Genomic DNA, 19,346 nt, shown 5'->3' with positions numbered 1-19,346 from the left:
TTCAGTTCACTGGTTTCACAGGCCTGGCTGGACACTCAGCCTTCACGGACCTCCACATGCTCACCTTCACTCTCTTCCTAGCTCAATGTGGTTCCCTGTGGCTCAAAGGTTGAATCATGAAGGGCACAAAGACTCCCAGGCCCTTCTGAACCATTCAAACTCCCAGGCCCTTCTGAACCATTCAAACTCCCAGGCCCTTCTGAACCATTCAAACTCCCAGGCCCTTCTGAACCATTCAAACTCCCAGGCCCTTCTGAACCATTCAAACTCCCAGGCCCTTCTGAACCATTCAAACTCAGGTTGTCATGTTACATGTTTTCTCCCAGTCTGGGTGACTCAGGAGTCACTGGATTTCTGATTCTGTAGTTAGTCCATCCTTCCAGCTCCTCCTCATTTTAGTAACCGCAACATTATTCTCTCTGTTGAAGTCATCACAACAAGCAGATCATTTATTATTCAAATCCTGAGGACTGGACGATAAACCTCCCCCCCTCTCTGCCTCTCCCAGTCAGAGACCTCCCTCCCCCCTATCTCTGCCTCTCCCAGTCCGAGACCTCCCTCCCCCCTATCTCTGCCTCTCCCAGTCAGAGACCTCCCTCCCCCCCATCTCTGCCTCTCCCAGTCAGAGACCTCCCTCCCCCCCATCTCTGCCTCTCCCAGTCTGAGACCTTCCTCCCCCCTCCCTGCCTCTCCCAGTCAGAGACATCCCTCCCCCAGTCAGAGTTTCATGGTGGGTGTGGCCACCACGGGTGGGGTTGGTGGGTGTGGTAGAGATGGGACAGAATACAGTTTCCCGGAGGATGCGTCTTTATCACACTAGTCCAGAAGGCTGCGGTAACACCAATAAATATTAGCTTGCACACCGCCGTTAAAACACCAAAGAAGAAGAAGCATCCCCGCCCATGGCCCATCATCACGCCTTGTACATGTTGATGGGGCTGCTAAGCGCCAGCTGGCCGTTGGGCGCCACCTCCATGCTGGCCTCTTCCTCCAGCAGGCCCGACACGTCCCCCATGTTGGGCAGGCTGTCGTGGTAGCTGCTGATGCTGATGTTATCCTCCTTAAGCTCGATGGTCCAGAACGGAGCGTTCAGCTTGCGGTTGCGGTATTCACGGTAGGTATAGACACCGCCCGCCACGCCCATCAGCACCACCACTGCCACAATGATCACCGCGAGGACGATGACATTGAACTGGGTCCAGGAGACCTCGGAGATGGCGGCCGTGGTGTTGGCGAGGAGACCTGGTGTGGTGCTGGAGGCTGTGGTGGTCAGCTGAGTGGTGGTGGCGTTGGAGGTGGAAGTCATAGTTTGGCCACTAGAGGGGGTAGTGGTGGTGGAGCGCAGGGTCAGGGTGGTGGTGGAGGCGGTTGTTGTCGTGTTCTGCTCAGGGGTGGGAGTGACTATAGCTGGGGAAGAGAGGCAAGTGTGTCTGTTTAGCACAATGAACACTCTTGATAAAGGTCACTGCTAATTGTTTTACTATTATGCATCCTCAGCTTTGTTTGTTGATTTTATTATACATCTTTAATATTACAGTGGAATTATTCAATGGTGATTACAGGAGAATATCTCAGTCATAGAAACGTTGTTAATGTATATTTAACACTTTCACAGTGTACATATGAATCCATTGTTATAATCTAGTATTATATTAACGCTTATAAGAGTGATGAAAAAATAACACTGCATTAGAGTTACATTGTCAACATTTTAATTTAACACAGACAGTAAGCAAGATTAAATTTAACACTACCAGAGTTAATTGCTTTGAAGCAAAAAAAAAAAAAGATAGTCGGTAGAACAAAGATGATGATTATTATTAAATGATTCTGACCTTTGCAGCTGTGGATGATGGCACTACCCACGTATCCTTCAGCACAGCGCTCGCAGTGTTTCCCCGACGTGTTGTTGACGCAGCTCAGGCAGTGACCCGTCTCAGGGTTGCAGATGCGGGGCGAGGTCCCGGGGTCGGCGTTCCCGCTGCAGTTGCAAGGAAGGCAGATGCTGTCCGCATTGTAGAAGCCACCCTTGCACTGGTCACAGTGGGGCCCCTGGTACTCTGGCTTACACTGGTCACACACAGATTGTCCCCTGGGGTCTGGGAGGAAGATAGAAACATCACAGCATGATTCAGTATGGGGAGTCAAGAAGACCTTCTACCACTAGGTGGTGGTAGCATTCTTTGGGATAAACATTTTGGAGCGCTTGACTGTAGCATGGGTTGTGCTTGTATGATAGACAATTGAACACTTCAAACTGAAAAATAGAAATGATGCTTTACGCAGCACAATAAGAGCTTTTTTGTGAGAACAAAACGCTAATATTACGACGTCCTTTTATTTATTTTTTGGACGGCAAATCTCTGCACAAAACAACTTTTCTCAGGATGCATAAGCACTGTGGCAGAGATGTAACATTACAGTTCCACCAGAGACAACTTCACATGTGAAGCATTCAGGAATGTGCTAGGGTAAAGTGTCCCCCCCACTTGCTTATATTGACGGGTTTCATTTATTCTCTCTGTGGATAAGAAGTCAACATACAGTACGTCATGGCCTTGCTCAGTTGGTAGAGCATGGTGTTTGCAAAGCCAGGATAGTGGGTTCAGTTCCCAGGACTGTCCATATGTAAAATGTATGCACTCATGACTAAGTCACTTTGGATAAAAGCATCTGCTAAATTACATATATTATTATTATTATTGACAAAGATGCTAGGATACCATCAAGAGGCTGAGTACACTAACTTTCAACGCCCATCCCGTCACACCAAGATCCCGTCACACTAAGATAGTGATTTGTGCTCTGCACATACTGTACACCTAGTTGACCAGAAACATCCAATGTCCCTCTGTGGCTACAATCCTATCACCAGATGCATTTTACAACCAGAAGTACACAGGGCCAAACAGTCTAGAACAAATAATATCAGAAAGAAAGGTGGTGTGTCCATTCTCTCATTCATGCACCTCCTAAATGGTGAAATTGCATGAGCAGCTAGTCCTGTACTATTAAACTGAATCCCCAACATATGACTGACACATTTCTGTTCTACATCAGAGCTCCACAATCTGTGCGGTTGGTTCCACTCTCCCTTTGTTTCTGTGCCCTCTTTACTCCAAATCTAATGAAAAAAGGATTAACAACAGAAGCCTCTGTTATCCGCCAGAGGCGAGTCGTGTTCAAACTAACTGTGAAAACAAACCATGACAAGATCTCCTCAAAATGCATCGTCTTTGTTTTTTATGCCCTGAATTTGAATCACTAAACTCAAAATGGATGTGTCGTGGCCCACAAAGTCTAAGGTCTTCAGAGAAAAAACATGCCAGAGAGACTGTGCGTACAGTAATCTCGTTCTCAGACACTTCTGCCCACTGGGGGTACTGTAGTTTAATAGCTTTCATTAAGAGTGAGTACTGACTTCAAATGTATTGTCAGATATCATTAATTAATCGATCAGTCACTTGCTCTTATGGCAACGAGAGGTAATTAAAGAATGCAAAAGCACCATTTCTTCTACTGTTTTACTATTTGAGTTAACTTTACCTCATAATTTTTCAATTGTGAGGAAGATAAACAAAAAGGTGTGAAATTTGCTCTGGTGCAAAGGCTTGGTGAATGGTGACATATAAACTAAATCTAAGCACTAGAACCCCTCTCTGTACCTTCTGTCACTTTGCCTTCTGCAAAGGACTGCCAACAGAATGTAAACCAAGCAGATCAAAGAACCTCGACTCATCAGATGATTGCCACTCAGGAGGAATACACTTTGAGCTAAACCAATTTCACAGGTAATGTGCAGAGTAACAGGCTAGGAGGATAATGACCATCATCAGTCACAGCAGGGAAATAGAAGGCGGTGACAATTAGTGAAATATTAGAGGGGCTCATTTAAAAGCATTTACTGTTGCAGCAGAGGCTGAAAATTCATTTCACACACACGCTTATACACACAATGACAGGTTAGTGACGCATGCTGGAACTATTCAGGTTCCTCAGACACTCCTTGAAACCTGTGTGGTGCGTGCCAGACGATTGAAACCTGTGTGGTGCGTGCCAGACGATTAAAACCTGTGTGGTGCGTGCCAGACGATTAAAACCTGTGTGGTGCGTGCCAGACGATTAAAACCTGTGTGGTGCGTGCCAGACGATTAAAACCTGTGTGGTGCGTGCCAGACGATTAAAACCTGTGTGGTGCGTGCCAGACGATTAAAACCTGTGTGGTGCGTGCCAGATCATTGTAGGGAGCCTAATGACACTACATTATCTAGTGAAAAAGTGTCATTTGACAGAGTGAGAGAGAGACAGAGAAACAGTTTCCTCTTCTAGCATTGGCCTTTTTACCTTTCGCCTAATAAATATCCAGCCTCAGTGTATTGGGTGATAAATCCTTCATGTGCAATTCATTTGACTTTTGCCACAGGGGAGTCCCATTTTAAAACATACAGAACTGCTGTATTAATGTTGGTCAAAACACAGACTTGTATCTGTCTGCAGAAATTGCCTGAGCCTACAAGGTCATGGCCATAACTAAAGCAAAACTGGAACCTCTGACGTCCCCTTGTCCCACCATACTTTATTTATCTCAATGTGCAGCTTCCAGTGAACAGTAGAGGGGAAATTGTGTTACTTCGATTTTGACCTTACATCGATTAAGATAAGCAGAGTAAGGTGTTTTTTACATGACTAATGCCATACTCAGCCTACTGCCATAATCAGTTTGATATCAAATTATTAATGTGCATGTAAACGTACTCAGTGTTTCATATACACTGGTTGTTAATACTATTTTGGGATATAGAGTGGCCCTGGAGGGGGAAACAAAGCAGGGGAACCTCTGGTCTGAAAACTACAGGATGACAGGAAGTTGTACTGTTGGTCCGCTCCTGTGTTGTGGAAGGAAACAGCAGGGTGGCTGCCAGCTGGACACGTGGCCCCTTAATAAACTCATCTGTCAGCACCACTGACAAGGAACTAACAAACAGATACAGGAAACACAGCATGCTACCTTTCAAAACGAGGACTTACAATCAGGAAAAGCACGTAACTGCCTCTTGAAACCATTTAACATTACATGTATGTACAGTACCATGTTGATCATTTATCTAGTGAATTGTTGAATTATTAACTGAGTACCAGTGTAGAGGCTTCTTCCCAAAAGACATTCATAGGCCTTCAAGTAGTTAATTAAAACCTCAAAGTGACATATTCATAGATTTGGGTCATGTGTACACAGGATGGCCCAATTTCTGACCCGATAGCAAATTAATGGAGGCAGGATCCTTCCCTAGATGGAAAACGCTCACAAAATTACAAGAATCAGCATTGGTCTGAAATCTATGAGGTTCTGTATGTATTGTATATTGAAATTCAGCTTTTAGCAGCATATGAATAAACAAAAAAATGTTTTTGGTTGTTGCAGTTTCCTTCTATCACATCATATTAAAAATGGCTTTGGATTTCCATGGGTCAGGGGTGTTGTGAGGTGACTGACAGAGACCTCAACCCACACGACCCTTATATTATACATCTCCAAGCCTGTTTGCTTGATAGACTAGACTACAGTATAACACTCCCGCTTACAATTCGCTCAGCGTCTTGGCCAGTGACGCTGTGACCAATGCTACCCATGCTAGACAGAGCATGTGAAACGAAACCAAGATCTGGGACACACGAGCGAGGAGGCATGTGGTAGCTAGGGGGCTCCCCCCAGTTTCCTTCACTGCTTAGTGGACGACAGGAATCTCCCCTCCCTCCCCTCTCATCCTTCTCTCCTCCTCAGCAAACACACACACTTCAATCTTCTGAGTCAGTGGAGAATGAGATGAGACGTGCCGAAGCACATATATATATATTTTTTTACATTTTAGTCATTTAGCAGACGTTCTTATCCAGAGCGACTTACAAGAGCAATTAGGGTCGCCTTGCTCAAGGGCACAGACATATTTTTCACCCAGTTGGCTGAGGGATTCGAACCAGCGACCTTTAAGTTACTGGACAAACGCTATTAAAAGCTAGGATACCTGCCACCCAACACACGCTCAAGGGGTCAAGCTGTCGCCCCCACTGCACATCCAAATCTAGGGACCAAGTTGTAAAGTTTAACAGGAGAAGACATGCTCCTAAACGTGCTGAAGAAGCATTTATGCAGAAGTTTGTTGTAAAAATGTGAATGAGTCGTGAAATACCCATCCAATATCGGCATAGCTATATAATTTGATTTTATGATTGGTAGGTGATAAAATGCAATAAAATGCTACATTATCCTTCTTGGATTTACTAACTCAAATAAACATAACACACAGAATTCCATTCAGTATGCTGCTGTTGTATACAGTCAGTGAAGTATTGGATGAATGGATGCAATAATCTCTGGAACAAGCAAACCAAATGAATTCTAAAAGCTTTAACAAGAGCAGGGTATTTTGTTTCATTTGAAACAGCATAACATTTTATTAAAAAAGATACTAGCCTATTTCATAGTCAGCAGCCAGGCGTTGCTCGGTAGACAAAAACACCCCAGGATGCACTGTATCTGATTGACCCTCCATTTGTATGCATTGGACTGCAGGAGCATTTATCCCCATCATCAACTTAGCCAGAGGGGCTTTCACAGCCCTCCCAGTGCATTATCAGGGGTACAGGCATTTTAACACTTGTTGGCGTTGCCAGGGCAACCAGTCTCTTTCTCTGTGGTCCCTTCAGTTTGGCTGTCAATCATTCTTACTGTGCATTAAACGCTGTGTGAGTGAGTGAATAGTAGTAGTAGTGTGTGTAGTTAAATGACAGAGACGGGGAGTTGGATCCATCAATAGATACTAAAAAGATTGAATGAAGACTGAACGGTGCTAAAACAGCTGTGACGCTTCCACATCAAGGACAATCTAGGTACATCTAATATATTGTGCCATTATATAGGTAGAGTATGAAGGACAAGAGTGAATCAATTGCCATTAAAGGTGGTGGTAAGCAATTCAACAATATGATGGTATACTGTTACATGCAATAACTTTAAAAAGGTCCAATGCAGCCGTTTTTATCTCAATGTCAAATCATTTCTGGGTAGCAATTAAGTACCTTACTGTGACTGTTTTCAATTTATTTATAATATGTGGTTCTCAGCCAAGAGCAATTCCTCAAGCAAGAATTTAGCTAGGACTGTCTGAGAGTGGTCTGACCGGGGAGGGAGAGTGGTCTGACCGGGGAGGGGGAGTGGTCTGACCGGGGAGGGAGAGTGGTCTGACCGGGGAGGGAGAGTGGTCTGACCGGGGAGGGAGAGTGGTCTGACCGGGGAGGGAGAGTGGTCTGACCGGGGAGGGGGAGTGGTCTGACTGGGGAGGGGGAGTGGTCTGACTGGGGAGGGGGAGTGGTCTGACTGGGGAGGGGGAGTGGTCTGACTGGGGAGGGGGAGTGGTCTGACTGGGGAGGGGGAAACTGAAAACTAGCTGTTATTGGCTGAGAGGTTTGGAACTCTCTTTCTTATTGATCCATAAACTAATTTACAGCCTGGTGATGTCACCAGGCAGGGCAAGACTCCATCCCACCAAAACAGGCTGAAATTTCAGGTGGTCTTTTCAAACAGCTCTTACACTAAAAGGGCATTATTATCCTTTCCACAATTTCACAGTATTATTTCAAAATCAAGTTTTTGACTGCACCTTGCCTTTAAATATACCAATCTAAGCAATTCAAAATCCCCCCCAAAAAAGTAGGCTAAAATCATCATAATACCTTCAAACCAAGTAGTTTAATGACACAATCCCTGGCAGAGTTGCTATTCCTCAAAGTGATTGTGTAATAACTTGGTTTGAATTAATTGAGAGATGGCACGCCTACAGTCTGAACAGCATTCCAGGGCAGTGACTAAGTAACACATTGGAATTGTCTCTCTTCGCCCATAGACTAATTTTAAGGTATGATTTAAAAAATATATTTTATCATGTGTGAACTATCCCATTAATCCTGAGTTCATATGCAAACTCTCATAACCCAGATTAGGCAAACTCCTGAACTAAAAAGCCTGCTCAGTGGAAAATCTAAATCTCCAGCGAAAATGCTTTTCAAGTCATTCCATGAATGGCCTTATGAGCAGGGGCGCAACTTTGGTTTTAGAAGTGGAGGGGACATAATATTTTTTTTCTCTCGGATAAACACTCCAAAACAGCCTACCTGACCGCTCGGAGGCATTCGCATGGTCCTAAAGCACACAGTAGCCTCATTTGTATCACATTCCAATGATAAAACTGGTAGGGGGCACAAAAATGCAATTTCAGAATGTGGAGGGGCCTGGTGAAAGTTGCACCCCTGCTTATGAGCACAACCTGTGTGTATTTAATCCACTTTTTATCCTTGTGCAGAAGGTCACTAATTGCCTACTTACCCTGCAGTCCAAACACAGAGCACTTAATCACTGTGAAATGGCTACTTTTGCAGTCTCTCCTTCACAAGAAGGAAGCATCAGGAGTAATTTCAAGGAGGATAAGATGTATATTAGATGCATTTATCACTTTGATAGATGACTTAAGCCTGCTTGTAAGAGAATCGTTCTGCAGGGCAGTGATCCCTACAGAGTGCCATCTCCTTCTAGAGAAAACTACTTTAAATCAGGGATTGCTAAATAAACCTTGTCGTTAATTGGGGCTAAAGTTATAAGGCTTCATAAAATGAAACAAACCCCCAAAGGCTATGGTGGGGAAGGCTATTTGATTGGTAGGTGGTAGATTATGGTGAGAAGATGGCCTGGGATCACCAGACAGAATTTTGCTTCGCTAAATATCAGTCTAGAATAGGTCTTAAAGAGAAGCCATTTTTTAAAACAGATCAGAAAACACCCGGTCTGATCAGTGTCCTCTAAAGAGCCTTTATCTCAAGTATGTTATACAGCATGAACAGGAGTGGACCACACAGAGAGGGGAGGAGAGAGAGAGGGGGGAGAAATGATAAAACATACACAGACCACAAATTCCAATTGGCTATACTTAAACACTAACATCATCCTCAGTTCTGGAATTCTCCCCAATATTTGGAACCAAGGACTGATCATCCCAATCCACAAAAGTGAAGACAAATTTGACCCCAATACCAACCATGGGATATGAGTCAACAACAACCTTGAGAATATCCTCTACATCATCATTAACAACAGACTCGTACATTTCCTCAGTGAAAACAATGTACTGAGCAAATGTCAAAAGTATGTGGAGGTCAGGGTTCTGTGCAGGCCAGTCAAGATTTCCCTTCACTGGAACTAAGGGGGATAGCCCAAACCATGAAAAACAGTCCCAGACCATTATTCATTCCTCTTCCACCAAACTTTACAGTTGGCACTATGCATTCGGGGAGGTAGTGTTCTCGTGGCATCCGCCAAACCCAGATTCGGCCGTCGAACTGCCAGACGGTGAAGCATAATTCATCACTCCAGAGAACCCGTTTCCACTGCTCCAGAGTCAAATGGCGGCGAGCTTTACACCACTCCAGCCGTTGCTTGGCAATGCGCATGGTGATCTTAGGCTTGTGTGCGGCTGCTCGGCATTGGAAACCCATTTCATGAAGCTCCTAACGTTGCTTCCAGGGGCATTTTCGTAGTGAGTGTGCGCTTCAGCACTCGGCGGTCCCGTTCTGTGAGCTTGTGTGGCCTACAACTTCGTAGCTGAGCCGTTACAGCTCTAGCAGGGCAGAATTGATGAACTGACTTGTTGGAAAGGTGGCATCCTATGACGGTGCCACGTTGAAAGTCACTGAGGTCTTCAGTATGGCCATTCTACTGCCAATGTTTGTCTATGGAGATTGCATGACTGTGTGCTAGATTTTACACACCTGTCAGCAACGGTGTGGCTGAAATAGCCGAATCCACTAATTTGAAGGGGTGTCCACATACCTTTGTATTTATAGTGTATCAATGAATTGGCGGGGGCACTAGAACAGCATGCAGCACCCGGCCTCAACCTACTAGAATCTGAAGTCAAACGTCTTCTGTTTGCTGATGATCTGGTGCTTCTGTCTGCAACCAAGGAGGGCCTACTGCAGCACTTAGATCTTCTGCACAGATTCTGCCAGACCTGGGCCCTGACAGTAAATCTCAGTAAGACAAAAATATTGGTGTTCCAAAAAAGGTCCAGTTTCCAGGACCACAAATACAAATTCCATCTAGACACCGTTGCCCTAGAGCATATAAAAAAACTATACCAACCTCGGCCTAAACATCAGCACCACAGGTAACTTCCACAAATCTGTGAACGATCTGAGAGACAAGGCAAGAAGGGCCTTCTACGTCATCAAATGGAAAATAAAATTTGACATCCCAATTAGGATCTGGCTATAAATACTTGAATCAGTTATAGAACCCATTTACCTTTATGGTTGTGAGGTCTGGGGTCCGCTCACCAACCAAGAATTAACACAAATATGACAAACACCAAATTGAGACTGCAACAACATCCTCCATGTACAATGTAAAACACCAAATAATGCATGCAGAGCAGAATTAGGCCGATACCCGCTAATTATCAAAATCCAGTAAAAAGTAGTTCCAATTCTACAACCACCTAAAAGGAAGCGATTCCCAAACCTTCCATAACAAAGCCATAACCTACAGAGAGATGAACCTGGAGAAGAGTCCCCTAAGCAAGCTGGTCCTGGGGCTCTGTTCACAAACACAAACAGACCCCTCAGAGCCCTAGGACAGCAACACATTTAAATTAACCAAAAAAACTGAGTCAACTGGAATGCTATTTGGCCCTAAACAGAGTACACAGTGGCAGAATACCAGAACACCGTGACTGACCCAAAATTAAGGAAAGCTTTGACTATATTTAGAGACTCTGTGAGCCTTGCTATTGAGAAAGGCCGTCGAAGGCAGACTTGGCGTTCAACAGAAAACAGGCTATGTGCACACTGCCCACAAAATGAGGTGGAAACTGAGCTGTACTTCTGCTAATCTCCTGCCAAATGTATGACCATATTAGCAACACATATTACCCTCAGATTACACAGACCCACCATTTTGATAAACTCCCAGATCTATTAGGTGAAATACCACAGCAGCAAGATTTGTGACCTGTTGCCACAAGAAATGGTCAACCAGTGAAGAACAAACCCCATTGTAAATACAACCTATATTTATGTTTATTTATTGTACCTTTTGTAACTATTTACACATCGTTACAACACTGTACATAGCCATAATATGACATTTGAAACATCTCTATTCCTTTGAAACTTTTGTGAGTGTAATGTTTACTGTTAATTTCTAACTGTTTATTTAACTTTTTTTTAAATTGTCTATTAAAAATAATAAATCCTGTTGAATTGAATAGAGACGGGGGGAGGGGGGGTGATAGAGGGAGGGGAGAGCGGGTGAGAGAGAGAAGGTGAGAGAGAGATCTCCACTGAGATAAAAACACACCACTCTGGCATGGAACAACTGACTGTACTGACAGACAACAAGCTATTACAACCAGGGCTATTACAACACTTGTGAACATGATGAAACATTGAAAATGTTGAAATTGTTCTCATAGATGTGGTTTGTTAACAAATCTCAATAGGAAACAGAAAATGGACTAAGAGGGGGATAGAACATTGGTCCTTTACTGAATCCTAAACCTTCTCTAGTCAAAAGGATCTAAACTCTGCTGTGTGTTAGTACAAGATGTCTGTCGAAAATTATAATGGCTGCTTCTTGGCAGCTACTATTACATAATTAAGCCAGTTAGTCAGTCTTGTAAACCAAAACAAATGTAGGGGCACTTCCCGCTTTGGCCTCCCTGCTTCCTGCCCACAAAGGGGAGAGACACAGCCAGCCAGAGTTGGCAGAGTTATTAAATGAGGTGGTGGTCAGTGGCACAGTAGATTCGGAGACTCACCAAGGTGGCAGCTGCCAGAAGAGGTGACGCTGGAGCAGGGGCAGGGGACGCAGACTTCAGTAAGGGCAGCGTCGGGCCTCCGGTAGAAATTATACTTGCATTCCTCACAGCCGGGTCCTTTGGTGTTCCCTTGGCAGTTCAAGCAGATGCCTGAGAGAAAAAGAGGAGGGACAAGGGGTTTTAAGTAAACAGTTGACTGTGCTGACTGACACAGTGTTGAGCGACTGAGGTAGAGTCACAAGGGTAGAAGGGCGGAAGTGGCGCTAGTGCGCAGGGCAGTGGAGAGTGAGTTTCTGACTGAGTTGGAAAAAGACAGGCAGAGGGTTGTAAAAAAACTCAGCCGGGTAACTGGAAGTGCAAAAGAGTTAATGTGACTGCAAAGCTCAGAGGACCAGGAAGTGACTCTGTAGGGGGAGGAACAGTGTTCAAACTGTGTATGCTTTCTAGGGCTGACCCCATTTAGTAAACTGGTCGATTGTTTGGTCAAGAGGCTTTACATTTATTTTATTTTATAATAATAATAATAAATTGTGCAGTTGTAAATATATCATAGCACACGAGACACCTGTTTGATTTGCGCCTGTCTCAGTGGACTAATCCATTGAGAAGGCTGCGGGGATGACACAGTCCAAGAATAATGGCAGTGTGGCTCAGATGCAGAAGGGACTTCTCCCTCCAGAATGCGCTGTCTCCCGCCATTTCCTGTGTATTCATTGTTTCATAACTTCATTGGTGTGCATGGTTTGTTGTGTCTATCAATTCCCCATAACATATATCACCAGTAGTAGCCTACATTTACCGTTAATTCCAATAATTTCTAATCTGCAATGTTTGTTTGGATACAATAATTTGTTAATGCATTCAATATATTATTATTACAGTCGTTTACCGTTCTCATTGTCGGAGTGGACATTATGTTTGCAGAACTCACAACCTATGTTACACTTGTGAGAAACAAGTTTTTTTTATTTCATTCCATTTACAAGTTGTCAATTTATTCATGGTCTTCTGTTTGAAATGCGCCCGTCAATATTGAGTAAGGACTCACACCTGATTACGCATATAGAAGTAGGACTAGTATACCTGGCCTGCGCGCAAATGTAGGCCTATACATGTGCTGATTTGGGGTTGTCTGATAGTATTTGCGATTGTCTTAATTTACCACCAATAATAAACTGTGGAGCTTCTCAAAGAAAGGTTTTCACCTCAAAGAGCAAGTAAACAAAGTCGGTTTTTAGAATCAATTGAGAATGTCAATAGTTCCTCAAAGTATTTAATACATATTTCCATCTCTCTCCCTTTCTATAACCACTCAGCATGAAATGGCAAAATGTAATGCTCTGATCCAGTGGAAACGTCATAAAACACCTGATTACTTCTTATCCCTTGCATAAATAGCCTACAGCTGTCTATCCAGAGCTCACTGGTGCAGGAAACTCTTCAGGGCCCAGAATATTTTATACAATGTTGCAATTTTGCTAGTGCCAGTCTCTTGCCACCTAGTTGATACAATGTTTCAAGTTTGTTGCAGACAGGCCATGGGTAGCCAATGTGATTGATAGGATATTCATTTTTATTAGGACATTTTCTACCTGCAGGCTGCAATGTTTTTATTTGTTGGCTTTATGTAGGCTATTTTTACATAGTTGGCAATGGCAATAAAAGTTACCTTTAGATTTGTATAATTTTCATTTAGATAGAATGTAGATTAACCATAGACAATGATTGAGATACAAAGACTATTATAAATTTAATGAAACTGCTCCATGAAAAGTTGCATAGGAAAATCATAATTGGCATGCAGATGGGTAGAAATGTTAAGCTAAATTGGCAATCCAAATGGAAAAGGTTGTTGACTGCTGGTGTAGCCTATTACCAGCAACTTCAAGACCTTAATCTCTGGCTTCGTCAAGTAATTTGTGGGTCTTAATTATTTAATCAAACAGTGTGGTTAAAGCATCAGAAAAGTTCAGTAGCCTACATAGAGTTTATTTTATTAAAAACACATAGGGTGTGTCTATATATGGAAAAATACGTTTTAATTTTGTCCAATCGATTTGTCGAAAGACAAGACACGGGGACAGCCCTAGTGCTTTCATTATGATCCCAACAGGAGAACTTCTATAATGTTACATACAGTCTGAACATAAACTAGCCTACAGAATATGGCAAGTATAGGCAGTACTGAGTAACAAGAATTTTCCCACAAAGTAACAGTCATTTTCAAGGTGAAATGGAATTTCTTGGGAAATACTGGATTTTTACATATGTTCCCCCCTTCATAAGAGACGGTGAAATATTAAGTGAACCTAATCAAATTAACATAATCACTTAGTGATGAGCTGTTGAAACAAGCCCGCCATGCTATAGGCCTGATATTTCCCTCACAGGCATTCCACTACAACTCAAATCTAAAATTGATCTATTGTTTTATTCTAAGGACCCCATTAAACTTAAAACTGTAAAATTACATTATTTGCTAGAAGCCAGAAAGCATCTCAACTACGAGGAGCAAGTAGCATGCTAAATTAGCATTGTTAGCAGTAGCGTGTTTAGGTTACTCGCCACCCGTCATGCCGACGGCGGTTCAGTGCTTACGCACCTTTTTCACCACGACAAATCCCTCTGCTAATATATATCTATTTAACACCTGATTGCTTCGTGACAGTTGGCCTTATCTGACTGACCTAATTGTGGACAGGATGACGCCATTGTAGACAGGTATATTGATTTGGACAGAGGCTTGGCAACAGCCACATGATTTCATGCTACTCAATCAGGCCACTGCTTTCAACATAGGGCTAAGCCGCACAGCAGTGGCTGGTGAGGTGGTGGGATTACAATTTTCTGTTGCTCTTGAAAGTGAATGAATGCCAATAGAAAAACCCACATCAGTTGAAGTCGTAAAGCTGACCAGCTGGCTCGGGAAAAGTTTTGCTCTTTGGGCTCTATGGACCCCCTAAACCAATAGCAGTAGTTTTTAGTGTCAGACTTTGCAGTTAGTTTACTCAGTTGAGCTCTGTATATATCAGAACATTTTATTTCGCCTGGTGTGCCAGGGGACAGGGTTTGCATGCGAGGGCCTTTTTAATTGGTTCCATTGCAACATGCAAGCTCAATCAAGCACCACTAAAGTAGACTACATATACAAAAGTATGTGGACACGCCTTCAAATTAGCAGATTTGGCTATTTCAGTCAAACCTGTTGCTGACAGCCATGCAATCTCCATAGACAAATATTGGCAGTAGAATGTCCTTACCGAAGAGCTCAGTGACTTTAAACATGGCACCGTCATAGGATGCCACCTTTCCAACAAGTTAGTTCATCAAATTTCTGCCCTGCTAGAGCTGCCCTGGTCAACTGTAAGTGCTGTTATTGTGAAGTGGAAATGTCTCGGAGCAACAAAGGCTCAGCCTTGAAGTGGTAGGCCATACAAACTCCCAGAACGGGACCACCAAGTGCTGAAGCGCGTAGAGCATAAAAATGGTCGGTCCTCGGCTGCAACATTCACTAGAGTTCCAAACTGCCTCTGGAAGCAATGTCAGCGCAAGAGCTTCATGAAATGGGTTTCCATGGAAGAGCAGCCGCACACAAGCCTAAGATCACCATGCACATTGCCAAGCATTGGCTGGAGTGGTGTAAAGCTCGCCGCCATTGGACTCTGGAGCAGTGGAAACGCGTTCCCTGGAGTGATGAATCACACTTCATCTGGCAGTCCGACGGATTAATCTGGGTTTGGCGGATGACAGGAGAACGCTACATGGCCAAATGCATAGTGCCGACTGTAAAGTTTGGTGGAGGAGGAATAATGGTCTGGGACTGTTTTTCATGGTTCGGGCTAGGACCCTTAATTCCAGTGGAGGGAAATCTTAACGCTACAGCATACAATGACTTTTGAGAAGATTCTGTGCTTCAAACTTTGTGGAAACAGTTTGGGGACGGCCCTTTCCAGTTTCAGCATGACAATGCCCCCATGCACAAAGTGAGGTCCATACAGAAATGGTTTGTCGAGATCGGTGTGGAAGAACCTGACTGGCCTACACAGAGCCCTGACCTCAACATCATTGAAACCTTTGGCATGAATTGGAACACGGACTGTGAGCCAGGCTTAAATCACCCAAAATCAGTGCCCGACCTTACTAATGCTCTTCTGGCTGAATGGAAGCAAGCCCCGCAGCAATATTCCAACATCTAGCGGAAAGCCTTCCCAGAAGAGTGGAGGCTGTTATAGTAGCAAAAGGGGACCAACTCCATATTAATGCCCAGGATTTTGGAATGAGATGTTCGACGAGCAAGTGTCCACATCCTTTTGGTCATGTACTGTATTTGAAATTATTTCAAATAAACTCAGCAAAAAAGGAAACGTCCCTTTTTCAGGACCCTGTCTTTCAAAGATAATTTGTAAAAATCCAAATAACTTCACAGATCTTCATTGTAAAGGGTTTAACATCTGTTTCCCATGCTTGTTCAATGAACCATAAACAATTAATGAACATGCACCTGTGGAACGGTCGTTCAGACACTAACAGCTTACAGACGGTAGGCAATTAAGGTCACAGTTATGAAAACTTAGGACACTAAAGAGGCCTTTCTACTGACTCTGAAAAACACCAAAAGAAAGATGCCCAGGGTCTCTGTTCATCTGCATGAAGGTGCCTTAGGCATGCTGCAAGGAGGCATGAGGACTGCAGATGTGGCCAGGGCAATACATTTCCATGTCCGTACAGCGCTACAGGGAGACAGGACGGACAGCTGATCGTCCTCGCAGTGGCAGACCACGTGTAACAACACCTGCACATTATCGGAACATCCGAACATCACACCTGCGGGACAGGTACAGGATGGCAACAACAACTGCCCGAGTTACACCAGGAACGCACAATCCCTCCATCAGTGCTCAGACTGTCCGCAATAGGCAAATCCACCGCCGTTGGACCAGACAGGACTGGCAAAAAGTGCTCTTCACTGACGAGTCGCATTTTTGTCTCACCAGGGGTGACGGTCAGATTCGCGTCTATCGTCGAAGGAATGAGCGTTACACCGAGGCCTGTACTCTGGAGCGGGATCGATTTGGAGGTGGAGGGTCCGTCATGGTTTGGGGTGGTGTGTCATTGCATGCAATCTCAACGCTGTGCGTTACAGGGAAGACATCCTCCTCCCTCATGTGGTACCCTTCCTGCAGGCTCATCCTGACATGACCCTCCAGCATGACAATGCCACCAGCTATACTGCTCGTTCTGTGCGTGATTTCCTGCAAGATAGGAATGTCAGTGTTCTGCCATGGCCAGCGAAGAGCCCGGATCTCAATCCCATTGAGCACGTCTGGGACCTGTTGGATCGGAGGGTGAGGGCTAGGGCCATTCCCCCCAGAAATGTCCGGGAACTTGCAGGTGCCTTGGTGGAAGAGTGGTGTAACATCTCACAGCAAGCACTGGCAAATCTGGTGCAGTCCATGAGGAGGAGATGCACTGCAGTACTTAATGCAGCTGGTGGCCACACCAGATACTGACTGTTACTTTTGATTTTGACCCCCCCTTTGTTCAGGGACACATTATTCCATTTCTGTTAGTGACATGTCTATGGAACTTGTTCAGTTTATGTCTCAGTTGTTGAATATCGTTATGTTCATACAAATATTTACACATATTAAGTTTGCTGAAAATAAACGCAGTTGACAGTGAGAGGATGTTTCTTTTTTTGCAGAGTTTAGTAGTTGAACCCACATCTGGTATTTTGGCTTACATAGTTAGTCCTACTATGCCAATGTCATTGCATGTGGTGATGGGGACCACAGGTTATAGTTGTAGTATATTTAAAGTACAGTAGTGGGAGTACATTACACCGCTGTGCAACCTCCTTCCCTGGTCCTCTACCTCACATTGAGGCTGTAGTTTCACTAATTTCTCTTTGACCACTCCCACTTGTCTCAAAAAGATAAGGTTTAGACCATATTAAATAGCGCTTATCAGATATTGTGTTGCTTCCCTCAAGATGGTTTTGAATCCGTTTTTAATGTATATGTCTTGTACATACAGGTGGTGTTTTAATGTTTTTAAGGGAAATGCTTAAGAATAACATTATATTACTATTATTATCGCAGTGTCTTGTTCACATCTGCACACCTGTCATTCTGATATTGTCCTCCATGGTAGGCTCTAACTGGTAGCATCAGTCGGGTGGCAGGTAGCCTAGTGATCAATGAGTAGGAGCCAGCAACCGGAGGTTTGCCAGTTCAAATCCCGGGTTCATCGGGAAAGATCTGCCGGGACGTGAGCTGGCAACCAGAGGGTTTCTGGTATCAAATCCTAGATGCCATTGCCTGCCGTTGTGTCCTTGAGCAAGGCACTTAACCCCCCACAACAGCCCCCTGCAACTCTCAAAAAACCTGTATGTGTATGTATGTGTGCCTTTCTGAGGGTTGAATTACAAGCGGAATTACAGTTTGACCTTGAGTGCAATTGACCAATAAAGTGATCTTAAAATCAGTAGGTTTTTACAATGGCAAACCATTCTGAGACTTTGTTTGATCATGGCAAGAAAATGCCTGTGTAAATACCGCAATGGAGGTTCGATTGCTTTGAGCTTTCAGTCTTGACATCCAATTTTTCTTATACAATGGCCTCGAACTGCTTCTCCGTAGTAGCAGCACACCAGATGAAGAGCATATTTCCCCGACAGTCTGACACACCAAGAAACATAATGGAATCAGCTTAGGAGGCACTAGGCAAGGGTGTCTTTTATTCCAATCCGTCTTTGAAGGCAGGGATCAAAGGGGCTGTGTCTACCAAGACAAACCCCCTTGTAAGACACCTCCGCTGGGGATTTTCCTACACAAGGCCCCCTGGCATCCCCTGGGACACAGAACAAAGATGGCGATGGATCATTAGGTCTCCTGTTCATGTCCTGTATTCAAAGATGGTGACTGCCCTAGGCCCACTGAGGCAACCAGCTCTCCGGAGAGTTCTGCTATTCTGACCTGTGCTCAGAAGGCCTGGTGTGTTTGTACTATATAGCCAACTCCCATGGCATCAGATCTGGGACCAGGCTAGAGATCATAGGTGATCTGAAAGTGAGATAGATGAGTAACTGGACCGTACAGTACACACCCTATTCTAAGGCTGGAGCGGCAAGCAGTCGAAATTCTGGTGAGAGGAGGAGTCCCTCCCTTCTTACTCCCTCCTCATTCCAGGAATCCTCCATCTAGGATTTCTGGATTTTTCAACCCTCGTGAAGAATATTGATTGTATGACTCAAGACTAGCATTCAAGCACTGAAAAGCATTGCATAAGCTTGAAATGTATGCTACTTCATGGTAACCTACATAAGCTGGGAGGGTGTCGGTCCTACTTCCTCTTCTGTATAGATGTAATTATCATTGTCCAGATCAACACTCACAAAACAGTATCCTTACCATGGCATTAACTTGGCTACTGTCTCTAAATTGATGCATTTCTCTATGTGACAATGCCCAATATACACAG

The 19,346-nt window shown here is 44.1% G+C and overlaps 1 protein-coding gene across 1 annotated transcript; it reads right to left on the bottom strand.

Moving 5' to 3' along the window:
• Nucleotides 1-697: 697 nt before the first annotated feature.
• Nucleotides 698-12,099, bottom strand: LOC120026246 (multiple epidermal growth factor-like domains protein 9; the record flags this gene model as incomplete). Its single annotated transcript, XM_038971066.1, has 3 exons — nt 698-1,407; nt 1,836-2,099; nt 11,865-12,099. Coding segments are annotated over 3 exons (993 nt in total), but the record flags the coding sequence as incomplete, so codon positions are not given.
• Between the last annotated feature and the right edge of the window lie 7,247 nt (nt 12,100-19,346).

This window comes from Salvelinus namaycush, chromosome 31 (assembly GCF_016432855.1).
Source record: "Salvelinus namaycush isolate Seneca chromosome 31, SaNama_1.0, whole genome shotgun sequence".
In the NCBI taxonomy this organism is placed as follows: Eukaryota; Metazoa; Chordata; class Actinopteri; order Salmoniformes; family Salmonidae; genus Salvelinus; species Salvelinus namaycush.
Note: the sequence above shows the minus strand (reverse complement) of the source record. Positions and strands in the feature narration are given on the sequence as shown.